The following is a 23,631-nucleotide window of genomic DNA, read 5'->3' as shown; positions in this document are numbered from 1 at the left end:
CTCCGCGAGTTGTTCTTGAACGCCATTGAAGCCCCGTGATAGAAGGACAGCACGACAACGCCGACTGCGACGGGATAGCCTGTGCCTCTAGCGTCACTATAATTGCTGTTTCAGTAAAATCATTAAAGTCGTATAGCTAACGTTTTTGAGCGAGGGCTTCAGCTGAACGCGGCTTATTAATCTACGCGAGAATATTTCGCACCAGCACTTAGGGACTGGCAAAAGCGCGTGATTTCGGAGCCTGCGGCTGAGCTGATTTCCAAGAGCGAGTGAACCTTCAGACTAACCATCGGCGGCTTTCGGCGTATCCCCGGCAGCGCTGCACACATCTAGTGAGACCGAGTATAGAAACAGACAGAGCGTGGGTCGACGGCGTTCCCGCTGTCGACTAGCCATTCATTTCCTGGTTATTTTCTCTTTAAGCGTCCCCGCGTGTCTGTGATAGGCGTATCGTTCTTGCTTTATTTGAGCTCGGGAACCAAAGGGACTTCTTCCTGTCTTGTCGAGCTGTCGTCCCTCTCGGGCCCTGCATGCATGCCCGTGCCTCTTCTTTGGGGCTGTCGCGTCTCCGCCCGCCGGTTCGCCGGCAGTGCCCCGTTCTGCTTGTCTCGCGTGGGTTCTCTGGCGGCGGGTGTGTCCTGCGCGACCTCGAGATTTACGCCTGAAGAGTACGGATTTACACTCGGCCAGAGGTGAGGTTGTCGGTGGCGACTCTTATGTTTGTGTCCGCGTTTCATTCGTAGCGGTGCGGTTAGGAAGGCTGGAGATCGAGATGAAACGAGAGAAAAAAAAAAAACACTGTTCAGAGTTCTGGTTTTTAAACGATGGGGACGTTAAACCCCACGTATCAATTAATCGTTTTTAAACGAGGTAGAACAACCGCGGTCGTTTGTGACCAGTATCGTAAATCTAGAAAAATCACAAGGGGGACACAAATTAGACCATATATCGGTAATTTTGTTTTTTTTATTTATAATAAGGTTTATTTTTATTTACGGAAGAACTAAGACATATGCTTTGGATTAAAGTAATAAAGAAAACGAGCATAGAATCTGAACACGAGTAGCAGCACTGTTATATGCAGTCTTCACTGATCCCCCACGCGCTTGTCTAGTGGCTAAGGTACTCGGCTGCAGACCTGCGCAGGTCGCGGGATCGAATCCCGGCTGCGGCGGCTGCATTTTTGATAGAGGCGAAAGTGCTGTGGGCCCGTACGTGTGCTCAGATTTGTGTGCACGCTAAAGAACCCCAGGCGGTCAAAATTTCCGGAGCCCTCCACTACGGCGTCTCTCATAATTACATGTTGGTTTTGGGACGTTAAATCATACATATCAATCATCAGTCTTCACTGAACCGGTCGAGCGGCTTTTGCGCTTTCCATAGTTTCACACAGCTGAGGGGTATTGAACACAAGTACACACACAAAATAATCAGCCTTAAAAAATATGCGCTATACTTAGCTGTCAAGTAACTGAAAATATATGCTATTCTAAACCTTAATATCAAGAGGGGACACCTGCAAGGGGTGTTCTTTGTCCCAGCTCGATGACAAGTGGGGCAGGGGGGGGGGGGGGTGCCTGGACCTTTCTGACCCCACAGTATATATTTATGCCAATGGTTGTAAATTAAAGAAATGATGATACGCTTACAGAATGGTCACTGGTGAACGTCGCTTTGCGAACCACGTGACTTCGGTATGATCGTCGATAACGCGATAACACCCTCCTCACACATTCATGAAGTCAAAGTATGAAGAAATTAGATTATTATTATTATTATTATTATTATTATTATTATTATTATTATTATTATTATTATTATTATTATTATTATTATTAGTATTATTATTATAGATTGCCAATACAGGACTGTCGTGATTCAGAAGACGAAAGGCATCAGCTGATAAGGCTTTCAACGCCACAATTAACATTTACCTCACAGCAGCACTGGAAAAACATCACCAACAACATCATAGTGACGTTTGTAAACAACTAATAAGTAGAATTATACAGCGAATAGTAACAAAACAAGAAAACTGGATAACACAAAATGAATTTTATAATTGAAAAGCAGGTTTACCCTCCAAATTAAGAAGAAGAATAAATCAAGACAGTGTCACAATGTAGAGATAAACGTGTATAAACAGATAGGTACGTAATTATACACATCTACGCACTTATATGCGTGCATACAATTATAATAACTAAGTACCGTCAAGAACGTGCGTCTTCGGTTAATTTTGCTTTCTGAAAGATGATTATATGTTGCATTCCTACAACTGATACTATTGTTATAGACATCTTAAAAACGAGTGCTGTTTAAAAACGAATATTTTTTTTTTAAAGCGAGATTAGTAACTTTACCACGATGACAATACACTACAGCCAGAAGCGTAGTCTAGCCAACAAATTTATTCGGGGTGCTCAACCATGTTTTACGTATGTTCGTTATGTATGTGCGTTTGTACGTGTGCGTGTATATATAAACATGCAAAATTTATGAATTGGTGGGGGGGGGGGGTTGAGGTTTAAAGAAATAAATTGAAAGCAATAAATACGCAGGTATATTTTTTTTCTAGCAAACCGTGGCACCATCAAAATATTTAATCAGTGAAATAGGTCACCTGTTGATACGACTTTCTTGTCAACAGAGTGAAGCCGCGCTGGACGCAAGTCTGGGCACGGATACTTTTAAAGAGATAGTGAATTTCAGGATATAAGATAAATATTGCCTTGCATTCGTCGTTTCGATTATCTTCATATGGTGGATATGTAGTTCCGACTCATATATGCAGGATACATTAGTCGAGGAGTGATTTGGGGCACAGATCTGTTGGTCGCTTTTTATTAATGGACCCTAGAAACGTGTGGAGTACATTGTGACACATAACGTAAGTCTGTCGTATACCAAGTGACGATATCAATAGGGCAATCACTCAAAGATTTTGGACGCGTTATTACGCAAGCTAAAACGTTAAAAACGACCTTGGAATTATCACTGTAAGGGTTGATGAATGAGGTTATGATTAAAGTTGTATGATTACTGCGAAAATCGCGTGGTAGACATTTCACATCCCGATTTCACTGTATGAGTGCACCGGGTAAAATTTGCCTTGGTTATCCGCAAGTCGAACATGGCTGCTGCGTTTTTGTGCATCACGACCTCGCAAAATGTTGTGGTGGTGGTGGTAGTGGTTAGAAGATGAGAAAAGGCACCTAATTTCTGCAACCCGGTCGGGAGCACGGCGCAGTGTCTGGAAAATGTTGTGAGGTGCAAAAGTGTGATAGCTGGGTCAGTGTGTGATGGCTCGCTGCGGAACAGAGCAAAAAAAAAAAAAAATGAACAAAGTACCAAAGATGAGCAAGATGTGCAAACAAGGTATCGTGAGGCGACGTCTTCCTTGGCACACTCCACGTCAGCTGCAGTGCAGTCTCACCTGGACTGCTAATTTTTAGGGGCAGGCACGTAGCCAGAAAAATTTTCGGGGAGGGAGGGGGGAACACTTTGATTTCTAAAGGGGAACCCCCATTAAAGTGGCCACTTTTCGCTCACTATGTCACGTCATGTAAGTCAGTCAAGAATTTTATAAATGGTCCTGAGGAGTTTAAGCCACCAGGGTGTCCACGAGGACACCCTGGTGGCGGGAACGTGGGGGCGTTCCGCCAGTTCTTGGGCCCTCTGGATTCCCTTTTGTTGGTTTCTGACCGTCGTATTCTAGAACGCCTCTTCACTCAACGCTTCCCCTCGACTTGAAAAAGTCAATTCGAGTGCCATCTCTTGGCAGACCAAGTCACAGCATATCGGCAATAATCTGCAGCGATTCTTGAGAAGCGCAGTGTCAGTTTAAGTCGAGCAGTGGCGCATGTGCTCAACTCAGTCAAGTGAAGGACGAAATTCGAGTCGAGGAGCGTTTGTAAATACGGGGGTGAGATGGGGCTGAGATGCGGCTCTTGAGTGCCTCCTCCCAGTCGGACTCACTGGTGAGAGGTCCTCGAGGTAACACGGGACATTACCAGAGCATGGCGAAAAAAAAAATTCGGGTGGAGGGTGGGGCACATGTTCGGTGTACCACCGCTTGGCTATGCCCCTGCCTTAGGGTGTCGATTTGCCGGCGTGTCATGTCGTCATCATATTCTCGGCTTGTCACCGTCTCCCATCGTCGTCACGACCTATCGTAAACGGGTTGGTAGTTACTGCTTAAAATACTGTGTTTCGCTTACCGTGGGGTCGGAATCTCCGACGAAATTTACCATGGCGCTCAAGTTTCTGATCAGAAACCAGAGGCGCGCATCTTGGAGGTAAGGTAATCTATTTGAAACATCACTTCTTGAAGCATATCTGCAAAGTGATGGTGCGTTAGTAGACCGCTGCTGGTGAGTAAATATTTTTCTGTAAACGGCACACCCTGCAGGCACCGTGTTCCCCGGTTATCACGTCAACGGAGCTGTTTCTGCCTTGGTTCCTTTACGCTTGGTAGTTCAAGTCACCAATTCTAGACACTAACCCCCGTATTCACAAACGCTCCTCGACTCGACTTTCACCCTTCACTTGACAGAGTTGAGCGCAGCGTCACCGCTCGGCCGAAAATGGCGCTGCGCTACTCAAGAATTGCAGCAGACTATTGCTGATATGCAGTGACTTGCCGTGTATATAGATGGCGCTCCTATCGGCGTTCTCAAGTGAAGGCGAAGTGTCGAGTGAGGGGAGGTTCTAGAATACGGGGGTAAAGCACTCTACGGCAATATAAACCCGTGTAGACCGTGCTTTTCACAGCAACCTCCTATAGCTCATATTTATACACTGTAACATGGGCTTTCGTTATGCATCGTGATCAGAATCCAACTCTTGCATCAACGCGGCCTGGGTTCGCTGTGCTTTCTCTCCAGTGCGGCGCACACCATGTGCATGGTACGCATGTTGATCATGTTGCAGAACAATACTGTCATCGTTGCACTTCGTCATACGCTCGATGGCGTCTTTTGCTGTACTGGGGTTCGTTTTTCATCATGTTTCAGACTGTGTACGGTTTATATTTATTTTGTACTAATGCCTCGTGTAGTTCTGACATGAGACTGACTGAGTAAGTCGTATCTTCATTTTTGATCTCCTCTTGCTTGACACTTTTCTCACGCACTTTGGCAGTTTAAGATAACTGGCTCCTAGCTTTTCTTTAGCCGCATTCTAATGAAACCCTTAATAAGTAACGAGATCGATCCATCAGTTAGAATTTCGTTCTATGTCCATGAAAGTTCCCTCTGGCTGATGCAAGACGAGCATCATTTGGAAACGAGCCTAGAAAAGCTTGCGACGCTTGGTTCCAGGGCGGCAGCCAGATTTTCTTGTTTTTTTTAGGTGTGGTGGGGCAGAGGTGTGTGGGAAGGATTTAATTACACTTTAGGGGTGATCATGCGGGCGTTTGTATGTCTAAGTTCGCGCGTGCATATATACACATGCCAAATTAAATTTTTTTTTTTGTAAGAAAAGTTCCACCATCCTTCCATTCATGAAGGGGGGGGGGGGGGGTAACCCTTCCCAGCTGGCTACGCCAGGGCTTGGCTCAAAACTTACCCACGTAGCAGAGTCCCCGTGCATGCTCAATTCTATCCGCGCACGCCTGCATATTCATACAAAAAATTACGCAAACACAACATAGAATAAAATGACCTTCCCCCTTTTCTCCAGAGAAACACATATATTTAGACCCCAATACGCACACATACAAAAACACTTACGTACTTACATTTTATGCACAGATACATGCAAGCACACGAGCTCGCGTACACATGCGCGAGCACACACGTTGATTGACTGATATGCGGGGTTTAACGTCCCAAAACGACTACGAGAGACGCCGTAGTGGAGGGCTCCGCAAAATTCGACCACCTGGGGTTCTTTAACGTGCACAAAAACCTGAGCACACACGACTAAAACATTTCCCCTTTCATCTAAAATGCAGCCGCCGCAGCCGGGATTCGATCCCGCGACCTGCGGGTCAGCAGCCGATTACCTTAGCCACTAGACCACCGCGGCGGGGCGAACACACACACGCTCACGTTCAAGCTATTTCGGCGGCAAGAACACAGGGCTCGCATTGTTTGCTCGTCGCTGGAGTGACGGAGCGCGGTACTCCTTCGTGCGCCGGAAGACACCTGTCATCACAGCGCGCAGCATTGCAGCCGGCGCGGTCATGGCGGGACCCGCTATATGCGCCGACGTTTCCGTCAGGAGAGCTTGTTCCCCTTCGTCTCTCTCGTCATCTCCCTTTCTTTTATTTTAAAGACGATAGTATTTCTTGGGGACCTTCGACATCTCTCTTTCTTTTCTTTTATCTTGGGGACCTTCGACGCCAAAGTTTCGGTCTGTCTGTCTGTCCGTTTATCTGTTTGTTCACTCTTAACGGTACCTTAAAGGGCACCAAAGTGGCCAAACGACTCTCCAGACGGCTGACCCCATCCGCAGCGCCCACCAATATTGCTCGAGGTTCAGCGTTCATACTTGTGTGATTGTCAATTAAAAAGCAATTATTGCGCATATCTGAGGCACCATAACAACACGTCAATGTTCTGTATGTGTGTCTCTTACTAGAAAAAAATATACACAAGTAATTATAAGGACCGTAGCGCTTATCACGTTGCGCTGACCATGTAACGCTTGCACGAAGAGGCGAGTGTTTCCAACGCTTTGCTAAGACGACACGGTGGTGGCACCTATCCGTCGCCTTGCGTTCTACACCTTATCACCTCCGAGACGGGCGCGCAGGGCGCGCGCGCTTCGTTTTCCATGATAACTGCCAGATTGCGCTCATGTCTCACGTGTGACGTGACTTGATGCGCTCGTTCGCCTCCGCTGCACGCTCGAGGCGCTCTAACTCAGCGCCTCCAGAATACCATTCACCGATTTTCTTGCGCAGGACATCAAGTAAACGTTTTGTTCACTCTCTCCAGACGTAAGAATATCGTCTTTCGACGACATTTGCAGTGCAACATGCAGATACGGGGCCAATTTTTTGTTACCTTTGTCCTGTGTGATGCCTCCTTTCACCTCACCTGCACAGCATGCTGCCGAGACTGTGTAGTTGTGTGCGGTGTATGCCGCTCAGATAGTATAAGCTTTCCTCGTTTCGAAAGTTATGCTATGCAAGATTGTTAAATGCTTTTAGAAAGGAAATCTTTAAGGCACGAAACTTTAGCAAACAAGAAAGGAACTTAAACAGCTCTCTTCATTCGCGTTCCTTATCAGCTTCCATCGTGGCTTTGGGCACTTTCTGTTTCCGTCACGTAAGAGAGAGAGAGAAAGACAAAGGAAAGGTAGGGACGTACCCGGTTTTCTGCTTAACAGAGTAGGATGAAAAGGAATGAAAGTATGCAGTCTACTTCATCTAAGACAGTCGCAGTTTAAGAAACTTCTGCAAGCCTTCATGAACTCATGGATTGCAGTCAGCTATACATATATAGCATTCGCAGTCAAACGCATTCAGTACAAACTGCGAATTGCAGCAGTTAGAAGTTTGTGAGCTTCAGGGTACGTGCCGTGAAAGCTGACATATCAGCGGTTCAGTCTCTCGTTTGCCCATCCTCATGCAAGTGAACCACAATGCAAATCATCTGCTCTTTCTCTACATTTTGCGAACAACTCACGATACTTGGTAAAGTCTTATTCTTTCATTTATTTTCACATATGTACCGAGAATGCACCGTGTTCTGGCTTGATGCATTCTGCACCGGCTAACTGTATCTTTACAAAGGCGAAAGTCTGAGGCGACTCGTGAGTAAGGCCTCTGGCGAAAAGCCGGCGTGTGGTATATGATAGAAGTGTGGCTGCTTGGGCTAGTTGGTATGACATGACGGTAGTTATAGCGCGAGATCCGAACGACGACACAGAGACAAGAAGGACAAGAAGTTGCCTTTGTGTCCTTCTTGTCTCTGTGTCGTCGTTCGGTTCCCATGCTATAACTATCATCGTATACGATAGGTCACGTGACCAGCCACGTGCATCGTAGCTCAAGGAGTGCCAGATGCGTGCGTTTTGACCTTATCTTTGTAGCTTTCGCATGTAAAAAAAAACGACAAAAAATAAAAGCGGTATTCGCGTGATGTTAAGTGCGTGGTAAGATAATCGCGCTAGATGGCTTTAGAATTCGAGTTTTACTGAGCGAATGGGTAAGGAAACCTGTGAACTTTATTCTTTTTTTTTAAGTTAGCCATCTCCCGCCTTTCGAATCTCAGTTATCTCTCCATCTCTCTCCTCCACGTTTCCATCACATCATCGTAACAAAAGTTCTCTCTAACTGTGCTAGTTTACCCCGAGTTGGGCATTTGAACGTGTCAGTTGAGCTATAGTTTTTTTTTTTCACTACGTTCGTCAGGGCCTATATGCGCGCTTTTTTTTTTTGGTGGTGAATGCAAATTATACCAATGTTATCACAGTGTCTGTATCTTCGGAAAAAAGAAAAAAAAAGGAAATTCGCGAAGCTTGTACTGAGCAACGTTGCTTGTTGGACGATTTGGAACAAGTCAGTCATAATGTAGTGCGAGCGAGAGAACGAAAACGTGTCCTCGTTCTCTGGCTTGTGTGGTGTCAGTTTTTTTTTTTTTTGCGCTGCACTACATTAAGATTGGTTTGTACTGAGTCGTGCAAGGCGTGTAACAGCGAAACTAAACAATTCTGAACACTAACTTGGTTGCTTTTAGGTTTTTACTGCGTTGATTCTCAGCGCAGAGTGATTCGAGTTGAACAACAGTGACAGGCACGAGGTGGTGTTTAAACTCCAGAGATAGAAGATCGCACTGAAACCAAACGTATCATTTTATTTTCAGGAGAAATCAATTTAAATGTTCAGGAGAAAATGCTTTAAATGTATCATTTTTTTTTCAGGAAAAATCTAAAAAGTGTGCGTTCATTGTTTGATTTGGAAAGTCAATCGAACGTCCGAATGTCGCAATTTCGTTTTGCCTGTGAAACTGTTCGTTTTAAAGCGCCAGGAAAACAATGATAGACCTTCCAATTTCGAAGGCGTTTATTGCATAACTTCTTCCAGGCTGCCTTTCTATGCCCGCTGTCTTTCGGACATTCATCGTTTCACCACGGAGAATTCCGCTTAACAGACGTGATCACAAAACTCACTTTTTTTTTTCCTGCGGGAATTCTTCGAAACACAACAGATGCTCAAAACTTTCGACTTCGTGTTTGTATCTATTAGAGAGGCCAGTGAAGAAAGCATGTAGTCTTTAAGTTTACTATAATCCAGAAACGTACGTGCATTAAAAGCAAGCGAGACTACCGGACTTATTATTTCAATTGTAACCGGCAAATGATCGCTATTTATCGCACAGATAACCACGTACAAACCCGAAATATTGAGACCGGAGCTTGCAAAAGTCAAATCCAAAGTTGATGCGGTATGACCTCCCACGTACGTTTGGCTTCCTTAATTCGAGCATGTAAGATAATTATCTTTCGTCAAATAAATGTTTATGCCACTGCCACCTAGTAGACCAGTGGTTACTAGCGGGATTTACCCAATTTCCGACGATGAGGATAGTTTATGGTGATGATAGTTTTTTTGTACGAGGTGAACAATTAAGGAACGATTTTCTAAAAAAAAAACTTCGCCGTTAAAATAAAGACAGTATACACAAGTCTGTTATTTGCAGGACTACACTTAGTTAATGCGTTTCATTTTTTTTTACCGAGAAACAAGGCTTTTTTGAGACGGGAACAAAAAAAGGAAACGCAAGCGTTGGCATTGTGTTGCTCCTGTACCTGTCTTAAAAGTTTTGCTTTTACTTTATTCTTGCGTACGGACAAGCAGAAACTGATCTGGTGAGCTTTCCAAAACTCTTATCTCACAAAACTCACGTTATTGATCCGATTGATGATTATGTACCCGATTTCGTCGACAACAGCTGTGGCGTGTGCAGTGCTGCACAGAACTTCGGGCACAACTTCCAACACGGTGTTGCGCAAGCGCCCACCCAGACGCCGTTGCCTTTCTGGTCCTGGGCAAAAGCAGGAACTTGACATGTTCTAACATGTCGGTGAGAAGCCATGACTGAGTACGTCACAGACACGAACAATATAGCGCCTTCAACCGGCACTAGAAACATTATTTATTTATTTATTTATTTATTTATTTATTTATTTATTTATTTATTTATTTATTTATTTATTTATTTATTTTTTACTTAAAATGCATATATGCGTAAGAAAAGTGTTAGAATAACAGAACATAATTACTAACGTGAGCAAAAGACGAAAACAGATCTGTTAAATAATAACAAAGAGTCCAGCACGAAGAATAGTGCGAAACAAGGAGACTAGTTCGTGGGGTTCGTAGGTGGGCTAGTTGGCTCGTAAACATAGGCCCGTGTACTCAGATTTGGGTGCACGTTAAAGAACCCCAGGTGGTCAAAATTTCCGGAGCCCTCCACTACGGCGTCTCTCATAATCATATGGTGGTTTTGGGACGTTAAACCCCACAAATCTAATCATTGGCTCGTGAACATTGTTGCGTATGTCAGCGCAGAGAACGGTACGATGGATGTACAGGACACAAATAGAACAACCATGACTATAATCAATCCTCGCATGCTACTTACTTGTCAACCGCCATCTCGTGCGAAGGCCATGTACCCCGTGACAGCCTTTGGCAAACGAAAAAAAAAAAGAAGGAAAAGTTCCACACTCACCATCTGGGCTAGGAGTGGCGCTGACTAACAGTTCCTGGTATTAAACATACATAGATATCTCTGAAAATGGTAGATTAAGGAGCGCCCTTCGTTGTAGCTCAAGCGGCGTAATTCGGAAGTTGTGGGTTCGGATTCCACAGACGGGAAGGGGGATTCTGCATCCACTTTCGTTCAATTTAAGTAGAAATCATTACACTAGAGTTAAGAAACCACAAATAATGTCCCGTAGGCTCTCCTCAACGTAATTGTCTGCCGGTCTCATTACTTGTCAAGAACATAAAAAAATAGGTGACACAACGTTTGAAGAGTGACGACCTTGAGACGTACTTTGTAATTTGAGTAAGAAAATAATGGAATACTTATGTGGTGGTGTCTGAAGTTTTCAAGAAGCGAAAAACTTGAATACGAAGGCTGGTTTTACGTGACAATCGTTCGAGAAAAATTGGGAAGCTTGAACAGGTTGATTAGAGAGAAGTGAAGTCAAGGGAAATGAATGAATATGACGAGTTCGTTGAGTTCTTAATCTTGTTACGTAGAGGGTTAGCTAGAGTGAGCTCACAATAGAACGGTGATCATAACAACTTTAGGCACATGTAAGACCTTCCTGCCCGATTGTAAAAATATAATATTAATAGACCACATTAATTCTGAGGCTGAGTTATCGTGGTTGCACTACAATGAAATGAAACCAATAGGTTGTCTCGCTGAGTTTTTTCAATGAATCAGTGCTACCTTTGAAAACAGTGGCATTGTTGGATATTATTAACGCATTTATGCTCACATTACTTTAAGGTCACTTATATACTATCTACATTCTACCTATTATATATGTCTTGGTTATTATAATGTGTGGGCTTTTACGTTGCCCATGTGTGATGACTCATCTCCAACATGAATATATACTTTATTAGGGACTTCGCGAATTGCATTACGAACATTCTATTTTACGTTGCGATGGTGTTGTTTGGCACACGTGCGTTTGTGTTTTACCTTTTTTAACATATCTTACTTGTCTGTTTAGTTGCTATTTTAACAGCCGGTGCCTCATATGTGCCTCAATGTGCCTCAATGTTTATCAATGTGCCTTATAAGCTAACTTCTTTACATGAGTGAGGTAAAAGAAACGTTATCCTTTCTATAACACATGAAGGCGATACTGCACATTTCGTTATTTACCAATTTGTACAATTGGAAAGCATGATTTTTTAAAAGACATAACGCATAACGAGACGAGGTGTGAGAAACACTCATTGAAGTACCTCGACGGTGCTCAGTTGCTTGCGCTCTTCGTGATATTTGTTGCGCACAATCAATCAACCAATCAATCAATCAATCAATCAATCAATCAATCAATCAATCAATCAATCAATCAATCAATCAACCAACCAATCAATATTTTATTCACAACGTAATAGAACGCAGTGTATAATACATATACAATCAGGACCCGACAACTCCACGTGAGTCGTGGAAAGAGTTCCTGTGGCAAATGGTATTAATGAGAATCAACAGACAATAATGCCAAGGAAAGTATAGGCGGTGTCATTAGAAATAATTGTAATGTAAATGTGACGAAAGAAAAATGAACGAAAAGATAACTTGTCCCGGCAGGATCCGAGCCTGCGACCTTCGAATAACGCGTCCGATTGCAAGTTATCCATTCTTTCAGTTCGGATTTACATAACAATTACTTCTAATGACATCTCCTATACTTTCCTTGGCATTACTGTCTGTCAGTTCTCAAAATGACCCCTTAAACTTACATATTCCTTCATGACAAACGGTGTCATTTATATCCACATAAAGACATCTTATAGATAGGTCTACACACTTTAAAAGTCCAAACGTTATACGATTGAGTGTAAGAAGCACCGATAGACGGTTTCCGCTGTAATATTGTTGTATCAACGAAATGTCGCACAGTATCGTTTCACTCCAACTCGCAATTCTTCTTGTCGTGTATACGTGCCCGCAGGGGCGCCCTTAGGCCTCGGGCGCCATGGAGGACGAAGAGGATGCGTCGGCGCCGTCCTTCCTGCACAAGCCGACTCTGCGCGAGGAGGACGACGGGAACCGGCTGGTGTTCGAGTGCCAGATGCGGTCGCACCCGCGACCCGAGATCTCCTGGTTCCGGGGCGACGTGCAGCTGCACGACGACCACCGCACGGCCATTCGCGTGGTGGAGATCGAGCCGCGCAAGTACCACGTGTCGCTCGAACTCAATGACGTCATCGAGTCGGACGGGGGCCTCTACAAGGTCTTCGCCAAGAACCGCGAGGGTCAGGTCGACTCGTCCATCAACCTCAACTTCAGCCGTGAGTTTACACTTCTCTGCTGCCCGGATATGTGCTAATGGAACGTGCCCTGCATTGCCCGAGAGCATCGTAGGGAATCGGCAACAGTTCTGACGCTTCGGGGCCGAAAGGGTAAAGTCACGAAATCTTGAACACAGATTTGTGAAGAAAGCCTATAAATGCCTCGTTAAGCCCGTAAACTGACCGTCGGCGTCCGCTTTGGTCGGTGTTAATGGCGATTATGCAAAAGCTTGCTGGCGACTGTACGGGCTGGCATTGACGAGCGGATCGATTTAAGAGTTCCGCAGAACCCAACCTGATGACAGTCTCTCGAAATAAGATATGTTTTTCATTGTGTTTTGCCATTCTGCGCTGCCGAAGAAACAAGAATCGCTCGCGCGCGTGCTCTTGGCACAGGTCTTGGAGCTAGCGAAACTGAATAAACGTATCCACTTACGATGACGTCAATGGAAGTTCTGCATTTATAGAGGTGTCTCCGTGTTGACAAACACGAACCCTAGTCTTAGCGTAATACGCTTCACCATTAGGATGCCAAGTGCGGTACCAGAGTACTAGCAGAACGTGGAGACTCGCTGATGTCCTCGCATATCCTACCTAATTTAAGGTTAGAAATCCAGAACAAAGGTAAAAGGGGGAAGATGGAAGCTTGCGATGAGGAATTAGAAAACTGAGAGTGGGTTCTGGAAGCAAGGTTTCGACAAGCGGACTTCTCTTTTTCATGGTGTCAGCTTTGAAAAAGACAAGTCCGCTTGTCGGAACTTCGGCTTTAGCGCCCACCCCCTGTTTACTAATTGATCATCGCAAGTAAAAGGTATGTGGGATAAGCATAACGAACAAAGGAAGCGCCTCAAACAGGCTGGCTGACGTTTCGATAGGAAGACCCATCTTTGTCAAAGGCACCTTGTCATCCTTGGAATGTCACAAGACGCATTTGACAAAAATAGGTCCTCTTATCGAAATGTCGGCTAGCCCGCCTGAGAAAATTCCTCCGTTCTTAATGCTTATCCCACAAGTGTTTCCATCTGTCGACTCCCGTCTTGACCTTTGAGTATAAGGTTGATTGATTTGTGCGGTTTAAGGTACCAAAATCACCATATGATTATGAGAGACGCCATAGTGAAGGGCTCCGGAAATTTCGACCATCTGGGGTGCTTTAACGTGCACCCATATTTGAGTACACGGGCCTGCAACATTTCCGCCTTCATCGGAAATGTAGCCGCCACAGCTGGGATTTGATCCCGCGACCTGCGGGTCAGCAGCCGAGTACCTTAGCCTCTAGACCACCATGGCGGGGCTCTGATTATAAGGTTAGAATTGTTATGTTGTAAGCCTTTCGTGTCTTCCCCAATACCGTTCGTTATTAGGGCGAAAGCTTTATATGCCTTCTGCGAACGTCACCTCGAATCAGCAAAGTTTCCAGCTGGGGGAATGAGGACTATACTTTATGGCTCCCCTCCACCCTTTTTTGTTTGATTTGATTGATATGTGGGGTGTAACTTCCCAGAACCACCATATGATTATGAGAGACGCCGTAGTGGAGGGCTCCGGAAATTTCGACCACCTGCCCCCCCCCCCCCTTTTTTTTTGTTGACAAAATCCGAAAGACAAGTTTCTTTGTAATGGATGACAAATGAAATTTAAGCGATGATGTCCTTCTCTCAATGGCCTACCTTTGGTCTCTGGCTTTTCTCAAGGTAATGATGACAAGTAAGCGGCTCTTATAATCCAACATTAGAGTCCTTCAGCCGCCATCATCGTCAAAAACTCGTATGTCCATGACCTTTCACTCAAAAAGACTGGACAAGTCCACCTAAGTAAAAGCATAAAGAATTACGCCCACCTTATAGCTGTTGTGTGTGTGTGGGGGGGGGGAGGAGGGGAAGGCACTATTTTTCTACGTGCGTACGCTTATGATCTTGAAAAGCCGTAGTGCAAGAGATAAGAGATATGAAGCATGATATATCACGTGACCACGCGAGGTATTTTGTTCACCTCGTCTTCGTGGTGCTCGCGCGACTGCATAAATAGGAAAAAAAATGGTGTTCCTATTATGTGTGACTCGAAGCGTACGAGCTACGTGTCCAATTCGCCATTGCAGCATTCATGCGACTAAAAAAATAGAATTAGAAGCGGCATTCTGGCGATATTGAGGGTTTCTAAACAGCCTCTGTTATAAAAAAGAAAGAAAGAAACGGCACTTTATTTGCTTCTGGCATTTTATTTTCTCGCGGTGCGATTCGTGACGTCAACGTTTCTTCGTGACGTTTCTTCCGCAATACTCAATATGATAAAAGAAAAAAATAGGTTGTATCAAGAGTTTCTGATAAAGTGAGACCCGGATAAATTTAAAGCTTTTAAAGTATACAGAAATAAACTTACTAAACTACAAAAACAAGCTAAACGCGATTATCACTTCAAGATGTTTGACGGTGTCACCGATTCTAAGCAATTATGGAACAAACTTAATGCTATTATATCTACCAAACAAGTGTCTAATGATATTAGTGAGCTGGTGATCGAAAATAAAATATACAAGGGCGCAGTACTAGCAAACAAATTTAACGAGTACTTTACCTCACTAGTTGACAGTAGTCATAATTGTGATCCATCACGTTATTTGCCTCCTGCTTTAAATAATTCTGTGTTTGCAAATCCTACAGACGCGCAAGAGGTCATCAGCGTTTTTCAGCATTTCAAATTGAGTAAAAGCGAGGACATAGATGGCTTAAAATTTGAACCTATAATATACATTTTAGATCTCATATGCGCCTGCTTAGTACATATTTATAATCTCGTGTTCACCACTGGGCTGTTTCCTCAGAGAATGAAAAACGCTAAAGTAACGGTTATATATAAGGGTGGGGACAAAAGCAATTTAGGAAACTACAGACCAATTTCGATTTTACCAGTTTTCTCTAAGGGGTGTGAAAAACTTATTTTCATTCGGTTATCAAATTTCTTTAATAAACACAACATTATTACGCCGTCACAGTTCGGTTTTCAGTCAGGCCTCTCAACCGAAAGTGCCTTACTATACCAAAAGGAATTGATTCTAAGAAATATAGAAGCAAAAAAACTTACCCTAGGAATATTTTTAAATTTCTCGAAAGCTTTCAATAGAATAAACCATGACATTTTGCTAGAAAAACTTCACTGTTATGGAGTTCGTGGTACCGTTTTAGCTTTAATAAGAAGCTACTTATCTAATAGGAAACATTGTGTATCAATCAATCGGGAGCTATCATCATCCATGAACGTTAAGAATGGCGTACCTCAAGGTAGCATTTTGGGACCCCTATTATTTAATATTTTTATCAACGATATTGTACGTATTGACAGCTCTGTAGAATATGTAATCTACGCGGACGATACTAGTGTATTTTTTTCTGGGGAAACGGCTGATGACCTCATTGTTTCTGCTAATGAAATACTAAATAAAATATATGCCTGGACTGTGGCAAATTCTCTACACATTAATTGCTCTAAAAGCAAGGCTGTACTGTTCCGTGCGAAAGCCAGGTCATTTAAAACGTCTCACAAGCTAATACTTAATAACGTTGAAATTAAACTTTGCCAAACAGTTAAAACTCTCGGTGTTCATTTTCACGAACATATGGCATGGAATTACCATGCAGAACACATTAGTCACAAACTTTGTAAAGTTCTAGGTGTGTTGCGTCGATGCCAGAACATACTACCTGTGAAACAAAAAATATTAGTGTACAATGCTCTTTTTTCTTCACATTTACGCTATTGTCATCTGGTCTGGTCTACAGGCTCTAAAGCATCTCTAAAGAACCTGCTAGTCTAAAAATCCTGCTAGTCGCGTTACTCGCTGTACGGAGACTTGGAACGTACCTTGTCCTCGCACAAACTATGGATTTGAAATACTACGTTACCGCCTTCCAAGTGTGATGAACAAATGGAAACTAACAACTGATAATCTGCGTATATTGTCTAAAACTGAAATGTTAAATTGGATATGCTGATTGTGTTGTAAATGAATGTTGGGTGATTTCTGTAATGGTTATTCAGTTTTTATTCTTTCATGCATTGCTTTGTTATGAATATTTTTGTATGTATTTTAGAGTTGTGATTCTATTATTTGCTGTCATGGGCCACATGCGTGTTTCTTTTTGTATTGTCGCTTTCCGCTGCCTGTAATGTTTGTAATTTTTTGTAATTTTGTAGTTTAGATTTTTTCCTGGGTGAAGGGGCCAGTCAAGCTGTGAAATGCAGCTTTTTTCCTTTCGCACCAAACCACGTATACATTGTATTTTCGTGTACTTGTCACGTGGTTGAATAAACTCAAACTCAAACTCAAACAGTTCGTTCACGTGACGTCAGGATGAAATAAGCTCTCAATCGGTCAGTATAGGAGATATATCTGTTGTGAATTGTTTCGCACTCTGCTTTATCACGCAGTGGCGTGCCCGTTCTGCCTTGTCTTGCGTGACAATCGTGCTTGATAAACTGATCTAACTTTGTTTTCTGCGTTGCTGCTGCGCCGGCAGAGATAGCAGCCTGTTGTCGCGAAGCACCAAATTTTGTCTAGTTCAACACTTACTGCTAACATTTCACGTGTTTTATAAAGGTATACTCGGTGAGGAAGAGACAGCGGTTGTAGGAAAGAATCACTCGACAGCGGGTCAGTTCCGCATGACTGGCTAATGGGCAATGTCATCCCAGCCTTCAAGAAAGGAAACAGAGCATCGCCGTGTAACTACCGCCCCATTTCTATAACAAGTGTTTGTAAAACACTTGTAAAAGCATGGTTTTCGCCACAATTATTCCTGTGACACTCAACTTGCTCATTTTTTCCATGGTTTACACATAAACCTTAGATTCTTAGATTTCGAAAAGACATTCGACAAGGTTCCACACGACCGTCTTTTATTGTAACATCCCGTCTTAACATCCACCCTTGTGTTGTAAACTGGATTCGAAACTCTTAACTAACCGTCACCAATCCGTTCATGCCAACTCATACCCTTCATCTCTAACGCCCGTTCTTTCAGGTGTACCGCAAGGTACCGTACTTGGTCCCCTCCTCTTCTTTTATATGCATTAATGATCTCCCGTCAAACATTTATTCTCACATCAGTCTCTTCGCCGATGATTGTGTTGTCTACCACGCAATTACTAACCCATCCAACCATTCCATATTACAATGTGATCTCACCTCATACAGAACTGGTGTAAATTTTGGCTCATGTCAGCCCGAGACTGGAATGACCTGCCCACCAAAGCCGCCACCATCACCGACACCCAAGCCTTCAAGGGGCTCATTGAAACCATCCCATCATTACTACCCTTATATTAATAGCCTTTCTATCACCCACACCCTCATGTAATATCCCAACTGGGACCTTTGAGGTAATAAAGTGAATGAATGAAAATAGGGTGATTAAGGAGAGAAAGAAACAACTTTATCGTCCTTGAACTCGCGGTGGTTAAGCGTCCCTTTAAATGCACGGTAACTTTAGCTACACGACGGATGGAGTTCGCCTTCTACAGGCGTCACAGACAACGCATGAGGGAGTCTGTGAGTTTCTGGAAGCTCGAATACGCGTGAAACAAGTGAACTGCAGCGGCACTTCAAGATCATTGATTTCGTCAGTTTAATTTAACGAGAACAAGCACATTTAGAAATTATTTTTTTTTCTCTTGTACAATAACCGAATTAACGTGTACAATCGAATCGACATCACGTTGCTGATTATAATTGATTCGTATAATAGCGTCTCGCCAAACATATTGACTATACTTATGTATTATTGTTTTTTTTTGTTTTGTTCGTTCTTTTAATTTTTTTCCAACATTTTCTCTGTCGTACCATTTTATTGCCCTCCCTGCTTAGACTACGTGTCCGCAGTATTTGATAAATAAATGAACAAATAAAAATACTTGTACAAAAACTTTATGGATGGTCAGAACGAGAACTTCACAAGCTGTTTGTTGCACGTCATATACATATATATACAGACACTAGCAGGATTCGCTAAAATATTAAGTTGACTTGTGCGTACGTTTGGGTTCGGCAGGCAAGCAGCTATTAGTGGAGACCCCACATCTCGCAGCCGACTAGAATAGACCCAAGGTATCGGAGTTCGCTCGCTATTTTCGGCTTAGGTTCCCCAGCGAGTGACTATTTGATATGACTCGCATACTTTCAAGTCTTGCCTACCCGTTTCCCCATACGTCGTTCAATAACCGCCTGGGATATTTAGCTGAAAGGAGTATTCGAAAATTTCCAAAATGTTATTCCCGGATCCACCTCCAATAAAGTCTTATTAGATTAGTATTGCACAGTGTAGCTGTATTAGTCTATCCCATGCCGTCGCCATGGTAGTAGTAGTAGTAGTAGTAGTAGTAGTAGTAGTAGTAGTAGTAGTAGTAGTAGTAGTAGTAGTAGTAGTAGTAGTAGTAGTAGTAGTAGTAGTAGTCAAAGAGGAATTGACTAAATAAACAAATAAAATGACGATGAGGATGACAGAAATGATTTTTATGATACTAAATGACGATGACGCTCTGAATGATGCTGGTGATCATGACGGGACCTAATTACATACACTCGCGCGCTCACAGTTTCGCTGCGCATCGGTTCTCTTGGAGTGGAACGTTCGGAGACTTTCTTTTTATTTTAGATTCACATAATCACCCTAGATCTCTATAGTTACGATATTTTACGACCACTGATTAATTCGCGCTATATTTTTCAGGCGTTGCAAGCTGATGCACACGTTTGTAATCTGCGCTACCTTTAACCTCCATAAGCATTCCGTCAATCACCTTTGTCCTTGACCGAGCTCAACGGTCCGCAGAAGGCAAGCAGATGCCTGGCCCACCGGTAACTTTCTTACGTGGTTCTTAAAGGGAAAAGAAAAGTGAGCCCCGTAACTGTCTGCATCAGGTGCGACACCTCAACAGTATACCTCACAAGAGATCGGGGTTAGGAGGGATTAAAAGGATAGGATTAAAAGGTATATATATAGAGAGAGGAAGAAGACAGCAAGGCGCAGGCACAGCGAGCGACGGAAGAGGAGATAGGAAAGATGGACACGGTCGCAGGAGTCCGAATAGGGACGGGGCACCACTCGACGAGAGCTCTTGTCGGCGTCAGGAGATGGCCCGCTGGTAACGCGCAAGCGGCGTCAGCACGACTACACTGCGGGTATATTCGGGGCCCGCTCGTTAAACACGCGTTTGTTTGCCTATGCGCCGATACAGAGGAAAACGTGTGTCGGTGTTATGGCTGCCTTCCGGCACCTTGGCGGTGATATTCGCGCAGGGAGCAACCGTGGCGCTCCGTGTATAGCGCCGTTTCGCTCGGTCGCCTCTTGAACCAATGACGGGTGCAGCGTCTGAGCGCATCAGTGTTTTCCAAGCGAAGCTTGTACATTGCCTCACAACTGTAGCTATCGCGGTAAGTGTGACCGAAAAAAAAAAATAAAATCGGCGCCCGTGAGCGTGAACAAGTTTAGAGGCCCGCGAATTCGCGCTGGTCGTATGCGTGTTTGTACGAACCGTTTTGCAACGATCGATGCCCTCTTGACCGTGGGCTAGTCAGCTGTCAGCCGTTTCTGATAGGGCAGGAAGGAAGGAAAGGAAAGGAAAAACTTTATTTGCCAGGGTTTGGGACAGGGGTCATGAGCTTGATGGGTGGGGCCCCAAGTCCAGGGCTCCACTGGCTGCCGCCGTCTGTCTGACGTGCCGCAGAAGTGCAAGCTGCACTTCTGGGTCAGAGCTGGCGAGCTGTGCCTCCCATTGCTCGAAAGTATTACAAAGCTTGTACTGACCTAAAAAGGTATCTAAATTTGGTGGTCGTTTTAGGCATCCCCACGAAATGTGGTAGAGCGATGGCGAGTCGCCACACCACGGACAAGCACGCCCATACAGCGTTGGAAAAGTTTTGTGTAACCTTTGAAGATTGGGAAAGACTCCCGTTTGAATTCGGCGGAGGTCAATGGCAGTTCAATCACTTAACGCGTCATATCTATAAAGAATGAAAGAAAAGAAGAAAAGAAAGAAAAAGAAGGAAGGAAAAGAAAGAGAGGAAGAAAGAAAGAAGGAAAGAAAAGAAAAGGAAGTAAAAGAAAGAAAGAGAGAACGAAAGAAAGAGGGGAAGAAAGAAAAAGAAACAAAGAGAGAAAGAAGGAGAACTGGTATGACAGGCACCCGCATGCCTGGCTTAGCTAAGAAAAAATGGCAGCATATCCACGGAGTGAATGATGGATAGTGGGGCGAAGCATCCGTCCGTCCATTCGTTCTTGCTTCCGTCCATCCATGCGTACATCTGTGTCGCCGCCCATCCGTCCGTCCCTGCGTGCATCTGTTCGTGCGTCCGCACGTTCATCTGTGCGTCCGTCCGTGCTTTCGTCCATGCATCTGTTCATGCGTCCGTCCATGCGTCCATTCGTCCATGCAACCATCCGTGCATCTGTCTGTGTGTTCATTCGTCCACCTATTCAACACTCCAAGTACCACCATCTCACATCTTTTCATCATATATTCCTCATATAGAAGCACCGCAATCCAGCGGACATTGAACGAGAGGAGACACGTGCACACTTTCTCACGGCTTGCGCTTCGTGTCTACTTCCCACCTTTAGCCACCTCGAGTTCGTGGTACATACTAGTTCACTGTATTCATGGCACCTCGGCGCAACGCTCGCTAAACCTTTCTAAAACCTAGGAGGTTACGCCGAGCGAGTATAACGTGGCAACCTTTTCTTGTCTTCTGTGCGTTGTTGAACAATAAAAAATTCGCAGCGTACGCGTTAACTAAAAGCCGTATTCTCCTGTCTCTCATTCCCCCTTAGCAGCCATTGGCATGTACATTGAGCACTATCTTTTATTGTTCAACAACGCACAGAAGAAATCCCTCACCGGCACCCCCTTGGAGGTCAAAATGTTATACTTGTTACTCACTACAACGGCTACGAGGGATGAACGTGTACCGTTATAAGAAGCTTCGCCCCTAAAAAAAAAAGGGCAAGAGTTTGAATGATTATGTATTCATGCGTACGACGTAAAGTGATGACGCAGGCCACGAGCTGCGAGCCACGAGGGTGTCATGGGACTTTTTGTGCGACTTGTCGTCGGCTTTTCGCTGAGTATCTCAAGGTCACGTCCGCATGAGACACACCAGACTTTCACTTCAGGTATTGCAGTGGAACAAATAAAAAAAACATACGAAAAGGCGAGCTCGATTAAGAGATGTCGTAAGCGCTGTGGTAAAGCTACGGACAAAGAACACCGTTGGACTTGTCCTAATTACATTTGCGTTAAGCTCGCCAAAAAAGTAAAGAAGGCTCAGTATACACAACGAGCGACCGACAGACTGTACCCCTGCGGCTCAACATACACCTGTGCGTGCGCCTATCGAAACGAGTGCTCGTCTCAAGGTCCTGCTTTTGTGGAGCCAATCCAAATGACAGGACGGGCCCTCGTAATTCGAAATTAATGGTCCGTGGGGACCGCATCTCAAGGTTAGGCCAGGACGGCGATCGAGACTTGGCCCAGAAGCGCGGCGGCATTCGAGGCAGTGATCCTACCGTGTCTACGAACTAATGTAAATGAAACAGGGTAGAGAGATCCACGGTGAAAAATTCACCGACTATTACGATAGTCCTTGATGCGAACTCATAGTGCGGCTTCGTGCTGGTGCAACAACGCCAATTGTGTCTGCGCATGCACACAAGCTTCGACTGAGGGGCCAGTGCTCTTGACGGGTGAGAGAGAGAGAGAGAGAGAGAAACATGTATTGCATAAAGGCTTGTGAGTGAAGATGGGAGGGTCCCTTATTCGAAGAATCCTCTGGCCGGGACCGCCCGCTGGGCCCGAGCGACGAGTAGACGCTGATGGACCAGGTCCGGCTGGGAGGTCGCTGCCTCCCACGCTTCAAGAAAGCGAGGTCAGAGGTGTCAGGGGCTACTGGCTCGCGATATCCACAGACTCAGACTCTGCGTTCGCTAATGGCCGGCCATGTAGTCCAGGCTAACCCCGCCTGCTGGAATGGCTGGAACATCGCAACCACCATCGGCGTTCGCTGTCTTTCGTACTCGTTCGTTTTAGCAGACACGCCGACATCAAGGTCAACGACGATGAGGCTCAACGCAGAAACACAGTGGCGCTCTAATTAAGTCACAGGGTTTCTGATGTCTTTACTTCAGACGATCCGAAAGGCAAACTTTTTCAACGTGGAAAATAGAACTGGAGCGCTGTGCTCAACATGGGCTGGAGGAGAGAAGAACAACAGAAGCGCATCAATGCTTCTCTCCTCCAGTCCGTGTTAAGTACCGAGTCCCACTTTATATTCCATAATGAACCGCTACCAATTAGCCCAAATGGCGGTTCTGCTACATTACATTTTTTTTCAACGTGATTTCGCACTGCCTTTGATGGCTGGCATTGGAAGCTTTCTGCACCACTCAAGGTCCGGCAGTGCCTCCGAGATCAGTCCACTTTTGACCATGCGAGTGTGTCGTAGGATGGCGTCAACGGCGTTGTCAGAGTGACTTTATGATGACGTCATAGGGAGACGTCGTCACACGGTCATAATTTTTTGCATCATTATGTGTTGACGCCGACACCGCCGACAGTAACGCTTCGCCTTTGATGATATG

The 23,631-nt window shown here is 44.5% G+C and overlaps 1 protein-coding gene across 5 annotated transcripts in view; it reads left to right on the top strand.

Annotated features, from left to right (window-relative positions):
- Positions 1-12,666: 12,666 nt before the first annotated feature.
- Positions 12,667-23,631, top strand: part of bt (projectin protein bent) — a 201,363-nt gene continuing 190,398 nt past the window's right edge. For 3 of the 5 annotated variants that reach the window (XM_075875041.1, XM_075875038.1, XM_075875039.1), the window contains exon 1: positions 12,670-13,003. In XM_075875041.1, the coding sequence (XP_075731156.1) occupies positions 12,688-13,003 (316 nt within the window). In that variant the 5' untranslated portion in view covers positions 12,670-12,687. Of the gene's footprint in view, positions 13,004-23,631 lie in introns of all 5 variants that reach the window. The other 2 variants (XM_075875040.1, XM_075875042.1) reach the window with 2 other exon arrangements.

This window comes from Rhipicephalus microplus, chromosome 10 (assembly GCF_043290135.1).
Source record: "Rhipicephalus microplus isolate Deutch F79 chromosome 10, USDA_Rmic, whole genome shotgun sequence".
Taxonomy (NCBI): Eukaryota; Metazoa; Arthropoda; class Arachnida; order Ixodida; family Ixodidae; genus Rhipicephalus; species Rhipicephalus microplus.
The sequence above is the reverse complement of the archived record's forward strand: the minus strand, read 5'-3'. Positions and strand labels throughout refer to the sequence as shown.